This window comes from Patella vulgata, chromosome 7 (genome assembly GCF_932274485.2).
Source record: "Patella vulgata chromosome 7, xgPatVulg1.2, whole genome shotgun sequence".
In the NCBI taxonomy this organism is placed as follows: domain Eukaryota; kingdom Metazoa; phylum Mollusca; class Gastropoda; family Patellidae; genus Patella; species Patella vulgata.
Window position 1 is genome coordinate 34,145,494 of NC_065885.2, and position 18,042 is coordinate 34,163,535.

Sequence of the window (18,042 nt, forward strand, 5' to 3'; positions counted from 1 at the left end):
TTCAAGTCGATTGCTGGCTCATCGCGAGGTTCAGTTCTAGATGTAAAGTTGTATAAATCACATTCATGCATGGCCAATCTTGATGATAACCTTGCAGTGGTACACATGTGCCAACCCCACAGAGGTGTAGGTAGTCATAATTTCGGCCTATTGAACTAACATTTTGTTAAATTGCATACCCCCCCCCCCCCGCAAAAACAATACCCCACCCCCCCAAAAACCCAAAAAACAATTAAATATATTTTATAGTTATACTGATAAATGTTATATCAAATATAATTTTAATGGTGTCCCTTTTATTAGAGCAGATAAATAAATCTTACAAAAATGCAAAGGCATAGGTATTAATTAACGGTCGGTTCTACTATATGCCAGAGTCTGGAAGAAAATTTGAGGCGACTGCTAAAGAATGAATCTTTGACTACGTTGATCAGCACAATAGGTACATCAGCAGATACCGTTGACGTACTAGGCTAGGATGGTTATAATACTTTAGATTTGTTAATTTACTATCAAATTACTTAGTTTGTTCAATTGTATATTCTCGAAGTGAAAGTAAAACTGTCCTACATTTGATCTAGAGAGATGTAATACATATCGTAGCATAAAGCAAAGTATTCCTAAACTCCTGAGCGGTTTGGTGGTTGAATATGAACCGCTTTTGTTTTTTGACTAAATAGCATTCCGCAGTATCGAAAACATACTTTAGGATGAGCAGTAGTATATACCACCAGTCACCTAGACACCAGTTGTTCTATACTTTACGAGGGTATCTGCTGTACATAAGTACAGCTTCGTCATTTGCTCCACGTCCACCAAAGAGTTTGTTTTTATCGCCAGGTTTACGAGACAACAAGCAATACACACAATGTGAATTGTACCCGCGAGGAAAGAATAAACTAGCATGATTCTGAAGATATACTTAAATGGTTCCAGGGACATAAAATGGTGGTGAAGTGGGATGTTCTATTTAATTTGTGAGTCGCGGTGACTCTATGGATCAGGCACTGGCTCACTAACTGGTCCGGGGTTCGGTTCGATCCCTGTATTTTTCGAGAAAGGTTTCTCGCAAATTCCCAGGGCGATTTCTCCTTGGCAGGGATAGTGTCTAGTCGTTGTGATCGTTCGAAAGACCGAAGTCTTGTATAAACGTTGGCATGCACTTTAAAGGACAGTTGGAATTAGTAGCGCAGCTCATCGGGAAAATTCCCCTCATAGCACTCTGCATGTCGTATGCCCATCTTCATTATCCAAATCGGCGTAGAAAAATAGGACGTTAAACCCCATTTCATTTTTATTCAATTTAACGATTAGGAGATTAAATTTCACGTAATGCAGAAAGTATAATTTAGCAAAGAAAATAAAAACCGAGAGAAAACAACAAACAACCAAATAAAAAAATTAATTCACACATATTAGTATACAAACGTTTTTCCCTATGATTATTTATTGTTCAAAGGAGAGCTCGTTGATATACAAAACCAATAATTGATAGCGTGAAAAGATCGCGTGTACAATAAGTGTAATATGTGAAATAAGATGCTTATAAAAGATGTGGTAGATTTATAACACAAATATTGATATATTCAATGTAAACCAGACATACGATTGGTATCTGGGCAACACTCAACCGAATGTATAATCAACCAGATACTGATCTGATAGAAAGGTTTTTAAATTCTTGTCAAACTTTTCAGAATTTACTAAAGGAACCTAGGCCATGAAACGCATTAATTCGACAAAAATTTTACACTATACATTCATATAATGTAATAGCTATTTTCAATGGCAATTGACATTTTTCAATAAATTCAAATGATTTCGGACCTGCTTGTATCTAAATTTAGTAATCATGTCGACCGAAGGGTTAACCTAGAAAGTATGAAGGTCTTTTTAATTTTGGAACTAGGTAAACCTCAAGTGACCAGGACGACTTGTGGCGAAATCAGTAAACAATCTTACAGGGTGGGATAGTTCGATAAAATATCGTTTTTTTATTGCATTAACTGATCACGAATTCATTTTTATAGTCAAGAAAACATGTCGAATGAAGCATGTGCATAGAGGCATCAAGCTATTGTCAAAATTATGTTACAGGGAATCCCTAGGCGGTTGTTACAACCCTTTCGAAAATATGCCAAAATTCGACCCCAAATCGTCCAAACCCGACTACCCCCATCTCATTTTATTTATAGCAAATCAATGGTTACGCCGTTGTGTATGAAATGTGTTTTATGGGTCTTGTGAGAGCTTGCAATTTTTATACACCAAGATCTTACACAATGAATCAAATCTAATAAGCTGGAAGATTGTTGTGTCGTTTGCCTTACGATCGATGAAATGTCATTCATTGTTATGAACAGGCCAAAAGAAAAGAATCTCGGTGGGCAGAACCAGACGATAATTGAGTGATTACGCTGTCTTTGGATCTAATATAAGCCCGGAAACCACACAACTTGATTGCTCACAAATTATTACCCCATGTAAAAATGTTTTCCCGATTTTAACAATTATACAAAAATTGTGTTTAACCGTGAAACGATAAATATGAGTTGTGATTATTTGCCATATCCATACTTCACATACACTAATATCTTTTCTCTTATTAATTTCTTCGCTGATATTCAGGTACGTGAAGTGTCAGTGGTGCGTCGTATGGGACGCACAAATCGGGGTCCGATGTACGTGTACTTGCGTGTAAAATAATCACTGACAGTTGGAATTCGAAATAAGAGTAGGCCGTATCACTGCTGTCCGCGCAGTATGGAACATGTCCATCTCCATTAGCCAAGTCGGTGAGGACAAGTAGGAAGTTAACTATGCATGCTTGATGTTGTTAAAAGGACAAAATGTAAGAAAGGCACCAGGCCTAATTTTCTACTCTTTTGAAATAAAGTTATTATTATTATAACCCCCATTCCATTTCATTAGTTGTCAAGTACACGACTAGTTTTCGCGATCGTTACGAGGTTGGCGCTTTTAAATAGCATAAATGTTGACATTGGCCTGCATATAAAAGGGAAAAACCATCATAATTGAGTTTTAACTTTTGTTCCCCGTAAAGCAGTTGCTGAAGTGTGGTCTGTATAAAGAAGGAAGGGAAAGAGCTTCCGTGCGATTGGCTTGCAAACAACCAGTATTGCTGGGTGATGGATTGCAAATATCGATAGTCCACAATGTCTATATCTCCTCGATAAATTACACAGGTTTTCAAAATGAATGTCAATGAACTTGATTTATCTCAATATAAATCCTTTTACGGATCCAGATACGGACACGGTTATTTCATTGAAACTCATAGCGATACAAATCTATACATGCGCAGACGTCAGCATAATATGGCCACCAGAAATCAAATCTTGTAATTTCGGCATATCTTTTAATACAGATATATTAGTTAGCTGTTTAAAGCCAAGCTTTCAAATAGTCGATTCTGAAAACCTATTAATCTAGCACAAATCAAAGATTACTCAATTGATCAATAACCAGAAGACAGAAGTAATGTTCAACAAACCGAGTAGAGATGGTAAAACACGCCAATGAGCAACGACTATAGACAAAATACGTCACTTTTATTTAGTTAAATATCAAATAAAAGCTACCAGCTGAGCAAGGTTGTCCTAAGGGGGTTAAGTTTTTGTAATCGAGTGTTTTGTATTTGTACTGCCAGCTGCCAATATTACTTAACAACATACCTTAACAACAAAATATACTCTTTGTGAATTTCCTAATTGTTTTTTTTAATATGCCTTATCAAAAATAATACACTTTTCGGTTCGTTTATTCGGCTCTCCACCCCCATTTAAAGTTTAAAGACATGTTTAACAAAGGTGCGTTCTGGGATTTTAGCGACAGTATAATAATATAAGGTCTCGTTAATTAAAGCCTTTCAAAAGATTTCACTGAATTTTTATCCCATGGATTTTGATTAGTCGGTTGATCTGGGGTCGAACATACGATATCTGCGCATTATTGAACGCGCCCCACATAGAAATCTCCTTAAAGTTACAATTTCATATTTTTAAGTTATATTTTTAAAATGTATTAAAATAAAGGCCTAAAATAGATGGTATCTATAAACAGTCCTACATTGTTAAAGAATAATCCTATTAATCCTATAATTCACTATTGCCAGTTGAGAAATTGGCAAAAATATCATTTTCAACTTCAAATTCAAACGTTTGAAGATAGCCATTCCATGGTGGGGAATAGGAAAACAAGGGAGGTAACTGTGTTATTATTTCCGGTGTGAAGATTTTTAAGTGTGAGAAAGATAACCTATGATCGTATAATAGTGAGTTGAAAATCTATTGAGCAAAAGACATAGAAATAATTATGCTTTGACTTTCTTAGAAAATATGAAATTGTAACTTTAAACCAAGATGAAGTCGAGTCAACAACAAAAATCCGTGATAGACAGTGATTGGAAAAGAATATGAGCTATTTTATTGAAAAAGTAGTCCTTAAATTTTAAAATTAATTAATTGATATAAGTAGAACCAATAAACCAAACCTATTCCATAATTGTTTTAGTTCATCCATCTTTCCTTGTCCAGAAGCTAAACAACTGAATATTACAGGCTTTTATGTTTACATTTAATATGATTAGCTATCGATGACGTCTAGACCGTTCGATTACTTTGTTAACTTAATGGAGTTGACCTGTGGTATTGTGTGATGTTTTGTTGTTTGATACTATAACATACATCCAATGAATTCCTGATAATATGGCTTAAGGCAACCAGACTCCCAACATTATGTAACCACAACAATTTAATAACTCCTGGGACACCTTTTCCCACAGTTTTGTCAAGTATGTTGCTTGGGTATTCTTATAATTCTCAATCAGTTTGGCGTTCCTCCCTTGACAAAAATCCTTTCCCAATGCTAAATTTCCACTCCTTTTACTTGAAATTACGTTAAACCCCATTTCGTTTCATTGCATATGTTATTAATGGACGAAACCATTATAGCACCCATCGGTACTTAAATTTCAATTCAGTTTTGTTACAGGAGTCTAGCTTTAATACGACAAAGGTTTATCGTGTTAGTTTGACCGAGTGTTCGCCAGGCCTTTCACATTAACTTTACATATGTTTGTTCATCCAGACTTGTACAGTTAAGACAGTTCAAGGATTAAAATTTGACTAGTTGTTAGGACTACTGCTGAACAATACTCAGAGGTCGTAAAGACACAGAATAATACCCTACTTAAATTCTTTATTTCTAAAATACGATTCGCGGTCCAAACCACTTTAATTCTTTATTAGTGAAGCTGTAATGGATGTAGGCAAGCCTTTCAGTGAATTAGGTATGTAACCGCGCAGATTTTTAACATTATAACATTCCCTTTATTAACATAATATTAATGTGATTTGTGGGAATATACGTAATTGAAACGACGATAAACTCATACTGCGTTCGATTGAGGTGGTATTTACAAGTTTCCGACTTGAAATTATCTCTCGATTCACGCTACAAGTCATATCTACTACTCTCAAAATAACTTTTAAGTTAGCAAGAGTAAGTAGTAAATAATGCTGCGTTTACGTTAATTACATGTTACCTTTTCTACATGCAAACTATAGAAAGTGCAGTTGGTTTAAAATAATGCATCGGCGACTAAATGAATTAATAAGGTAAACAGGCATTGCCAAAATTAATAAATAGCATTAATTCTCATACCCAGTACTCAATTTTACTCATGTTATAAGTGTTTTCTAACGGTCAGAATTTTGCAAAATGCTGGAAATGACATTTCATGGACTCTAGATTCAAAAATGTCTACGGGGGAGCATACCCCCCCCCCACACTTAAAGCTCGCACCTTAGTGCTCGGCCCGTGGCTGCGTCACTCGTATTAAGGGCAAGTGCATCAGTCTGTCTCATTTTTGCTAAACAACCCACAAACAGAATCGATACGTACGCCCCTGTATTTTGGACACAGCATTGAACTTTCAAAATGATTTAAACGTCTATATACAGTCCTAACATTAAGTACTTATTACCGTAAATACGACATATGAATCTGAATCAAATGCCGCACAGATTACCATTAAGGATATTTTCATAATTTTAGCATTCTTACTACCAGATCTATCAACTATTAAGGTGCTCTGGTTTCGACTCTAGGCATGTGTTTGATGTGGAGTAAGGTCGCCTCGTCGCATCTTCCTATGCCTCTCCCATTATTGAAGAACTATTCGCTCAAGGGATTTAATTATTGTAGTAAATAAGCATAGAGCTACGCGATGTTAGTACCTAAATTATATAATTAGTGTTCAGTGAACTTTACATCTCCCCCCCCCCTCGCTCTCTCTGGGCCCGCGTGAGTTCATTTACCCGGCTGATGCAGATAAGTAAGATTAAATCCCTTTTAACTTTTCATTCCATTTAGTATCTCACTACTAGGCACCATAATCTCCTCTTTAATTATCTGTACAGAGATTACCCAATCGATTATCTCGAAGTAGTTATAAACTCTTCCAAGATCGACATCATAGACAGCTGCAGTACAAATACGAAACATTTGACAACTATTCCCAGCTGGTGGTTTTTGTTTAATATTTAGCTAAATACAAGTGACGTATTTTGTCTTAAGACGATACCTGACATGTGTTAATAATGGATATGCCGAGATCACAAGATTTTATTTCTGGTGGTTAATTTAAGCAGATATCTGCATGCATAGATTTAAATGAACAACATATAGGCCTACAACCTTATCATTTTCTCAAAGATTTATATCTGATTTGTCTATTAATTACACCACATCTTTAATATTTATAGATTCCAAACTTCAAGCTTTGGCAGAGGCAGCAATTTCTGTAAAAGCTAAAGCATATTGTCCATACAGTGAGTTTAAAGTTGGGTGTGCAGTTTTGACTGAAAATGGACAGATTTTTGAAGGTACTTCTAAAAACCCAAATAACAGTCCCAATAAATTTAACAACACTGAGCGCCGTCTCGTGCACTACGTCCACAGGTTTAAAAACTGGTTGGTTCGTTTTGCCGAATGCCATAAAGGTGCCCTTGTGGTCGAAATTGAAGGTTTCCTTATATAATTATAAGAAATGTACGTCCTGATTTACCGGAACGAAATAAAATTTATTCTATCTACCTATGACAAACGAGGCAGTTTAAGCCTACATGCTACCGTCTATCTAGTTTTATCCTTTTTTTTTTATTGCATTAGAGTACATATAATTTACACCACTCCAAGAATATTTTTGATTTTGAAATAAAAGGTTTTCTAATTGAGCCTATTGCAAATTTATATGCTTGGTAAAATATGTAATCATGCAATAAAAATGTCGAAAAAATATTCCTGATTTTATAATAATTTTTGTTTTTCGATTAACCTGTCTGGGCTTGTTTAGACCATGTTCCTGAAGAAACGACTGCGAGTTTTACAACATCTGGCCGTTGCTTGTTTACTTCACAATTCCCGAACTTATAGCTATGTTATCTACAGACACGTGAGCAGTAGCGTCCAATCAGAGGTTGTGACATCGCGACCTCCACGGAACCCATGACATTGAATGAACCTTTAACTTTGCAACTCGATTATCACAGGTAGACATTTTAGCTTGAAAGCGCGAGACTTGGTATTCGCGACGATCGAGGAATCTGATAGACTCGCAAGTTTGGCTTGTACCCAATCCAAATTAGTGCCGAAATATGCAGGGTATTACGTGAAGGCCTTGATAAGATGTACGTAGTTAAAGCGAGATCAAGCCTTCTATTGAAGATGGTTTAGACAGACTTTACTCTAACCGTTTCCTGGTTTTAGACCTATCTATTACTTATTAGTTTTACCTTAATGTCTAAACTTGTGGAATTGGGAAAGTTTCAATCTAATTTCATATAAAATGTTTTGCTTTCTGCCTGAAATTATCTTGGGCTGCTACACTATAGTATAATAGGCCCGTGCTTACCAGTCGGGCATGAATTGACTGGAACCAAACAATAAATACTTTTTTAAAAAATAAAGTAGAACAAGATAAGAACAGTAATATTTTCTCCGATAAGTAGATATAATAACTTTGATTTCGTTCCAGTAATTAGGACGTACATGTCTGATTCTAACGAAGTCTTTAAAGATGGGTTCCCAGAAAAGTATTTATCGCGTGATTATTTCCGATAAAAGTATGGCAATTGTGGTATATATGGAAAGTAGAGATATCCAATCTTACTAGAAAAATACTGGATTCCCCGAAAAACACTCATGGAGCGTATACAGGACAAAAATGTAAGGGTTCCCCTAATCAACAGCCCGACGATTAAGAACTTCTGCACGCGTGATAAGTAGATATAATAACTTTGATTTCGTTCCAGTAATTAGGACGTACATGTCTGATTCTAACGAAGTCTTTAAAGATGGGTTCCCAGAAAAGTATTTATCGCGTGGTTATTTCCAATAAAAGTATTGCAATTTTGGTATATATGGAAAGTAGAGATATCCAATTTTACTAGAAAAATACTGGATTCCCCGAAAAACACTCATGGAGCGTATACAGGACAAAAATGTAAGGGTTCCCCTAATCAACAGCCCGACGATTAAGAACTTCTGCACGCGTGATGTCAAAGGTCACAAGCGAACATTGAGCGCTTGATGTACATGTACAAGTTGATAAACTTTATGAAGAGTTAAACGTACAATACTTTCTGAGATAAAAATGACGGAAAAAGACGCGGGTAGTGGATAATCCGAGGATTTAATTAGGATTCGATATTTGTAATAAATAGTAAGCGATTAAAGACAACATGTATGCAATGAATTCTCCTCTGACTCCCAAGATGTGACGTAAACATGACCTGGTTTGATCGAATTTTAATAGCAGGGCATTCCTTCGCAATTACAATGTTTGAGAAGGATTTGAAGCATAATTATGACAAATTAATTAGTTTGAATTTGTTTTTGGTCCATATATACCATTAAATCACCCAGTTTGTACGCGGGAACCCATCTTTAATTTCGATCAAAATTACGCATTTTTGGCAATTGGAAGATACGAACCCAGCGCGTTACTTACTTGTGTTTCATAAACTGAGATATGCACGCAGTCGAAAAAATAAAATATAATAAACGAATTTCGATGCTGGAGAAATTTCGACAGGATTCTACATCCCGATGAACAGCCCCACCAGTTTTAAAACCTGTGACATAATCTCTGTCCTGTAGGCTCTCACAAGATAGTATACGATTTATATTTGAATGTTCTAGGATGTATTATAGAAAATGTATTGGTACACGGTACAGGATGTGTTTGAATGTTCCAGGATGCAATGTAGAGAATGCCTCCTATGGTTTAAGTATCTGTGCAGAAAGAGTTGCATTGGTGAAAGCTGTTTCTGAAGGTCATCTTAAATTCCAAGCTTTAGCGGTGGTATGGTTAGTAGACCTGTTCGTAATAATCTTTAATATAATAAACCATAGTGGTCCGTGGAAGGGTGGAGAGGGGTGTAGGAGGTGGGGCGGCGATATAGGGGTAGGAATTGATGCGGCATTATCAGTAAACTAACGTTGGCAAATATCCTACTTTTTCCTGGTATCTCTGGCATTGATTTTTTAAAGTTGGACAAGACACAGTCCAAATATATTTATGCTTTCTCATTTATTATATCAACAGTGAAGTGAAAGACAGCTTTAAAGGATCGTGTGGAGCATGTAGACAATTCATGGCCGAGGTAAGACCTATCTTAAATATTTGTAACATGTTGAAATAAACGCCAGACAACTGCCGAACTAAGCTATCAAACTTCTTTTAACCGAGAGGGATTATTTGAAACATTCGAAATTGAAAATTCTGAATAAATGTTCATTCAAACGGATTGACATTTAATTAAGGGGACAAGGAATTATTTTGAGACACTATTCTTTTTTTGCTTCTCCCAAAGGGATGGTGGGATTTTGTGCCTTAACAAAGAACCACGGAAGACAATTTATGAAACAATACCGACTAGACGGTTGAATAAATATATCTCTCGTCAGTGTGACTGTCAAAGAAAGTGTCTAGTCCACCAGATCGATGATCCGTTTCCTTATTGGTTTTAAAGGAGCTAAATCGCTAATATTTGGGACCTAGAAATTGACACAAATGGGTCGCAACGTATATAATAATGTAATATGAATGTATTTAAACTGATTTACATTCAATCGTTTCTGTTTTTACTGTAATTTCTAATCAGTTATGTTCGGCGAAATACGCCAGAAGTGTTAATTGAATGGCAATCTTTAGCGTCTAGTTATTCCAGTCTACACCGATGATATTTATTGCGCATGCTCTCCAGATAAGAATATAGCGTCACCATTTTACATGGCTTGTGGGATATGTCTAGCCGCGTTCATTGAGTCCCTTAATCCAAATGGCGCTGAAACGTCTTATAGTACACGATTCGTGTACCAATGTTAAAATGTTTATTTTGCCTTGAATATTGGATAACAGAAGCCCACCTTTTCCCTGTAAGATCATAAGACCAATGTTGATTTGAATTTACAAATAATTCGTGTTTTCAATGTCGAAGATTTTTGATGATATTGAGTTAGAGACTTAGCTACTTTAAGCATTATCTACCCACCCCTTATTCACATACGAGGGTGAGGTCCAGTGTTGTGACGCCTGCGCGTGAAATCATAAGGACTTTCATTGAGTCAAGTGGCGTGGTTTCTCCTAATTTTGTAATGATGTAAATTAAATTTGATACACTATATCAATTGGTATTGCAATGTTACAGATTAGTTCCAAAACATAACTATGGCAAACCTTTTATAATGAAGTTACTTTATAGAAACACTTCACGTGTAATGAAGCGCTATATAAATCGAACAATAATAATAATACTAATGTACATATTATTATTGATTAGGTTTGGACACACAACTCACATTGTTTAAGGTTATCCAGTATAATTTAAGCTCTCCAACTAAATGTTTGGAAGTGTTTTTTCCACATATTTCGGTTTGTTTAGGTCTTCATTAGACAGTGGGTAAATGACAATGTTTATAGTTGTCTACAAAATTTACCTACGTAGTTGCTTGTTTACAGTTTGATTATTTATAATTATACTCAGTTTACATTACTTTGGCAGTGATGTTTGTACTATTACGGAAGTTAACTGGAAAATAATTATACATTTGTTCTAGAAACCTAGTTTATTACACGAACAATACATTCCAGGGTGCATATTTGTTTAGGGAATCGCGGTGGCTCAGTGAGGAAGACGTAGGCTCCCTTACCTGGAGGTTCCGTGGTACTTTTGTCAGCGGTGCATGACTTAGGGCCTGTCAAGGGAAACGTATATTTGTTCGGATGGGACAAAAAATCGAGGTCCCATGTACATATTGGCGTGCACGTAAAATACGTAAATATTGTGTGAACCTTCCCTATTTTAAAATCATTTCTGCTCCATATCTTACTGAAGAAAGAATCTCATCTATTGCGTATTTTATAAAAGGTATCTCACAGTGCCTTAAGGTACCATTCAAGAATTTCTTCATTTAATTAATCTTCTTTTTCGATCACCTCTAATGCTCTGCTAAATTTTGATTTTATTTTTGCAGTTCGGGCTAAATTGGGACGTTTATTTGATCAAACCAGACAGGACGTGGATGAAGGTAACGGTGAAGGAGTTATACCCCCTGGCTTTCTGTCCTGATGCGTTAAAGGAGCAAAGAATTTAACCCTTATATTTTTTTTTTGATAAGAGGATCTACCCTAAACGAATATTAGCAATGAACAATATTCAATGTTGCTGTTTTGAAAACAGATTTACAGTCTAGATCACTTACTCAAAAAAAAAAAAAAAAAAAAAAAAAGAAAATGGAAAAAAAAAAGATCCTAAAATTTCAAATCATTTCTGTGAGTGTTAATAATACATAACCGTAACTGAATAAACATAAACAGAAGAAAAATACATTTTATATTTTATTTTCATTGGGTGCATAGATCATATGTTTAAGCTCACCATCAAGATTATCAACATATACAATCTTCGCGTGCAACCTTTGACGTCACTCGCGCATACATCCCTAGGGTTGACCGTTAGGGAAACTCTTGCATTTTTGTCCTGTATGCGCTCCATGGGTATTTTCAGGGAATCCAGCATTTTTCTAGTAAGATTGGATGTTTCTACTTTCCATCAAAATTGCCATATTTTTATTGGAAATAACCACCCGATAAATACTTTTGTGGGAAAGTATCTTTAAAGATACATTATGGGAGATAAAATAAAGAGCTGGCAGTTCTCGCTATAATAGTTGAAAAAATTAGATACTGTAAATGGTATTTGCTGAAAATTTCAGTCAAATTGATCCACCCTGAACCGAGAATTTAGCGATTGAAGTCCATACGATAAAATACATAGTCTCGATTATCCATTTCTTGATTTAATCATGAATGGGCGTAGCGCTGCGCAACCGATTGGATTCTAATCCAGTAAATATCGCAGGCTAGCGATGACATCGAGAGTTGATTATGATCTGGATAGTTAATTAATGTCTAATTAATAATTTAGATAAAATTTCATGCCTAAAGCAAGACCTGCAATAGGCAGATTTAGCTCTTGCATAATTTTGTTAAAGTGGAGGCCACGGGCTCGCCAGTCCAGTTCCCCGCCAGTGGCGTTATAGCTATAGTATGTGTAGCCCGTATATCCGTCATCGTTCGTCTTTTTGGTGCAGAAAAGTAGAACTTTAAACCTAATTTCGGTTCTAATATCTAGAATATATGTCACCCGTCGTATTTTCTATACATCCTTCATTTCCCTATCTGTTATTAGAGATAGGCACAGACTTCCTGATCAAACATAGCATCCGGTCCAACGAAGTTAGTAAAGGAAAATGGCGGGTGAATTTTGTAAGTTGTATTGGTTTTAAACCCTTCCAATCAGTAATATGCGCACTTATCTCGTTTTTTCATTTACATCGATATTAAACAATAAATAATTGAAGTTATTTTTTATTCTGTTTGACTGAGAAACATGCAACCGTAACAGATTGTGTTATTTTTCATGAAAATTAATACATCGAAGAATAATAAAAATAGATGTAAATTTATTTATTAATTTTAAGTTTTTTCGTTTAAATATAAGTAAATATTATGAAGAGCTACAAACAAATTTGACTAGAATTGATAACAATAAGTGTGTCTGAAGTGTAAATAGCGGTTTGCCTTGTGTAAAATCTATAGATACTGTGATTTGAGAAATAAAGCTGTCCGACGAGAAGTTTTAGGTTTGCCGTAAAATTTACACTTGGAGTATAAACTATACATTGTGAACTTAGTATAATCTAATTTTGTAAAGCTTGACTGTCGGTTGCCTCACGGATCCGTTTGCATGATATTATTGTTCGTACTTAACAGAGGGAGCCACAGTGGCTCAGTGAGTAAGACGTTGACTCCGGTATTCACAGAGAACTCCATCAGGATTTTACGTCGTGCCCCCCCCCCCCTTGACAGTGATATAGGACGGAGGGTCTGGTAAGGGACAAAGTATAGTCATCGGATGGGTCGAAAAAAACCGAGGCCCCGTGTACACATTGTGTATACCTAAATGGTAGCTTGGATGATAAACAATAAATAACAATGTTCTATTCCTAACAGGATAAAATGAGGTCGGATTTTTTTGTCCATATATTTTATAAATTTAAATAAAAAACGGCATATATATAATTTTCACCAGGAACGTTCAAATAACGAAATGTGATGATAATCAATATAATTTTCACCAGGAACGTTCAAATAACGAACGAAATGTGATGATAATCAATATAATTTTCACCAGGAACGTTCAAATAACGAAATGTGATGATAATCAATATAATTGTCACCAGGAACGTTTAAATAACGAAATGTGGTGATGATTAATAATTTGATTTGGAATATTGACGGGTTTGAGTAGATTTTGGTGAGTTTAGGAAATCTATACTGATTTCTAAAATAAACTATGCCAAGAAATATTGCTTAAATTCCTTCATACCCTAAATTGGATAACGGAACATAGATTATAGCATCGACAACTAGCATCAAACTTTTAAAACTTTCTAGACACTTTTGTTTAAGTGCCAAGCTAAATTAAAATGTAGAAACTAAAAACGTTGCCATTGTTAAGACCAACCCAAAATCCCACTATTTTTTGTAACCAATGTAGCTAACGCGCACATTTAAATAAAAACCTAAATTGAAAATCATTTTTCATTTTAACTGACAAGACCAAAGAAAACAAATCAAGCATTGAAAGCTCTACGTTATCAAAGAAAACATGTCAACAATGAAACGCGACATTCCAATCAACAACTTGCATGTCAAAACATCTGTTACATGTTTGTAAATAGGGCCGAGACAGACATTTTAATTGAATTGATTGAAAATATTGATATTTAAAAAGTTATTACTTTCACAATACGACAAGCCAATCCTTGAAATATTGATAATATTCGACTTAAAGTAAATAAATTACTCAATATAGCTACAAGTTGATTATGGTGTCATAGACACGACAGTGTGTACCCGCCTTAAGGCCTTGGCGATTAATTTTGAGTGGTGGATTCATGGACTGATTATAAAGTGTCTGCGATATCACTTTTGTGGAAGCAGAAGTTAAATAACCAAGAAAGCAAAAAGCTTTTGCGGTATTTGTCATTTTGAACTTATTCAAATGTCATTTTGAACTTATTCAAATGTCATTTTGAACTTATTCAAATGTCATTTTGAACTTATTCAAATGTCATTTTGAACTTATTCAAATGTCATTTTGAACTTATTTATATGTCCTAATGAACTTATTCAAATGTCCTTAGATCAACCGTAGTATACTGTATCATACAGTAGGTCTGCATATACACGCTATAAACACGCATTCCGCTTCTCTAAATTGGACTGATGTATTTATAAACAATGAAAGAATTTTACTTGCCGCCCATATCATTATTAAAATGTGCTTTACTGTCAGTGTCACAGGAACATGAAATGCTCCTATTCCGTTTGAGGCTTTTGTTTCAAAATCAAACTATGGTTTAAAAATACATGAACAATGCGAGAGCGACACAAAACTTCATAAATCTCAATATAAATTAGAAAACAGTGATGACACCTCTTCTTCAATAGAAAGAATACATTTCAAATACAAGAGTTACAAATTTTTTATTCTGAAATAAGCGATTTTCTGACTAGTCATATTCTGATGTACGGGAAATAATAGCCCGCGGCCCTCCTTGCTTGTGATTATGTTTTGGAGAATAAAACTGCTTAATTTTGTGTTAAAACCCCTTAAAATGCTCTACCTTTGGGCCGAGCAACTAACTCAATATACGTGATACGTTTTCAAACAACTTAAACCCGCCAGTCTTCATCTGGAAACGGAGACCGGTGCAGTATTATACAGTGTCTGAATAAAACCAGACTTTTATTTTATAAAAATAACATGTAGGTGAAATGTACCTTTCGTTATCAGGTACAAACCTCTAAAGGAACGGCAATAGATTATCAGGTCAACCAACGAAAAAATTGAATCGAAATCTTAAAAGGGTTGTGCATCCGGATAAGCTGTTTTGACGTTGACGTCAAAACGACTCAATATTTCGAACTGAAATTTTGAGACAAGGTAAATAAATACACGATTCCTTTATATTTTGGCGCTTAAATTTTATACGTACACATTTGTTTCTGAGACTGTTAAAATCCGGGATGCTCCCTTTAAATAGAGATATTGCAAGTTTATACAAAATTGACAAATAATGATAAATTCGGATGTTAATCGGGTCGGGGAGAATTTTCTATTGTAGTGAAGACAATTATACCTCTGCACCTCCCCATTGTGAATACAACTACGTGTAGGTCGCTTGTGGGAAATGTGACGGATAACAACTACTGAAATTCACTGTCCCAATGCTAAAAATGTCTACACTACCAAAAATGTCATACTCTTATTTACTTTGTGAACTCAAGGGGGTCGCTTGTGAGAAATGTGAGGGATAACAACCACTGAAATTCACTGTCCCAATACTAAAAATTTCTACAATACCAAATATTTCATACTGTAATTTAATTGGATGTCTTTTTACACGGAACCGCTTTTTCTCCCTGCTTACATCCTACTGATCCCTTTGAACCCCAGGTGGGGAAACACGGTTCTCAAACACAATGTAATGTTTTTGCAATCTACTTCCTGTAACTTGTCCCTTTATTCAATGGATTTATGAAAACAGTGTTTTAAATGTTTGATTTACAATCAAATTTTAAAACTTAATCATAATCGTTGACAAAGAGAAATTCTAGTCTAAGGTTAGCTAATCTGACCTTTGAGAATGCCAAACTTAGTCAACTACTAATCTGTAATTAGCTAGTTACTGATGAGACCTAATCACAGATTATTTTAGACACTGTTCGTAAATATGGGCCTAAGTGTCATTTAGCAATTGGACACATAACAAAACTAACACAGTTATGTGGGACAACAATCACTGGTTTAATATACACAAGCACGACTTTTCGATAAAATATTAAAATCAAGCGCGTCTACTCTACTTTATCCCCTTGCGAACTTTTTAACCTTGTATTAAATGTATGCGTATTTCATGCTGATACATGAAAACATGCTACTATTGTTCTGGGCCCTGTTCCTCGAAATCTTAACTATAGGTAAAATCCAAATTTTAGTAGATACTTCAATTTTGATTGGTTAAGCACTAAAATCAATTTAATATTATCCAATCAAATTACTAAAATTTGGATTTTATCTTAGTTAAAATTTCGTGAAACAGGCCCCAGGTTAAAACATCGCAGTGTTATCCATTAAAAAGTGGTTTACTGATTATATTCAAGTCACTAAATATCATTCAAAATGTGCATTTTTTTATTAAAACAAAGTAGAGTAATCGTATAGATAGAATAAAGAAAATCTTTCATATTATTGAATTGCCTAAGATCTACAAAGTAATTCAAAATATATTCAATTTGTGTGATTGTATGCTTTAATCTTATTATACTTTAATTACAACATCATTTGGAACGGTTTCGCTGATGAGAATGAAAATTTCCGGTTGTAGAAAAGGACACGGATTCAAATATTCAGGATTAATTAAAAACGAAGCGAATTATAAACTATACGTTAGGCCTGTTGACTGTGAACATGTGTCTTTGTTTTAAACACTATAATAAATTAAAGAACTAGAAATATATTGCTTCAGATAGAATAGGATTTGGGAAATCTCTCCAGGGGCCAGATGGTTCAGAAAAGTATATATCTGCTATGTTAATGTAAGGGGTGTTTTATTATGTAATTTTCGAGTTTGAAAAAGAAATAAAATGAAATGAAATGGGGTTTAACGTTTTACTGTTCTGCACCGGATGGGCTAATGAAGACGGGCATACGCCATACTCGTGTGCTATGAGGAAAATTTTACCCGGACAGCGACACTACGGCCTACTCTTATATCGAATTCCAATTGCCAAAGGATCTTTAACGTGCACGCCAATGTGTACGCGGGACCTCGGTTTTTCGGCCCATCCTTGTCAGGCCCTCCGTCCTGCATCACTGACAAGGGGGAACCACGCCGGAAAATCTGGATGAACTTTCTCGGCCAATGCATGGATCGAACACCCCACCTCTTGGCTAGCGAGCCAGCGTCTAGCCTGGAGGTCGGGTGTCCCATGAAGAATGAATAAAGCATCCTTATGGTACCTTGAAATCAACAGAAACGGATGTAAAGTTCAAAAATGGACATAACTTAGATTAAAAGTAAGCGATTTATATAATATTTGCACCAATATATTTTCAGATGATATGTTTAGGCTTTAAAATGCTTGGGTTACAGGTACGTCGTACTCATAATGTTTCGAAACACATCTGCTGGTCAATGTTGTTGAGACAGATTGCTTTCATCTGATTTGAGTGATTTATGTTTTATTTCATTTGTCGATTCATTGCAGTTTTCCATGTCATATATTTCTATTCTGGTTGTCAAGGTCTGAAATGCGTAACTGTAAAACGCAAAAACATCAATGTCAACGTCCGTGTTATAAAAATCACTCATTTTGTATTC

General features: G+C 35.2%; 1 protein-coding gene across 1 annotated transcript; it reads left to right on the forward strand.

Moving 5' to 3' along the window:
* Window positions 1-5,144: 5,144 nt before the first annotated feature.
* Window positions 5,145-11,870, forward strand: LOC126827154 (cytidine deaminase). The gene is made up of 5 exons (XM_050556386.2): window positions 5,145-5,311; window positions 6,789-6,908; window positions 9,282-9,393; window positions 9,632-9,689; window positions 11,563-11,870. Exons 1-5 carry the CDS (start codon window positions 5,281-5,283, stop codon window positions 11,680-11,682), a joined length of 441 nt encoding a protein of 146 aa, XP_050412343.1. The 5' UTR covers window positions 5,145-5,280; the 3' UTR covers window positions 11,683-11,870.
* Window positions 11,871-18,042: the final 6,172 nt, after the last annotated feature.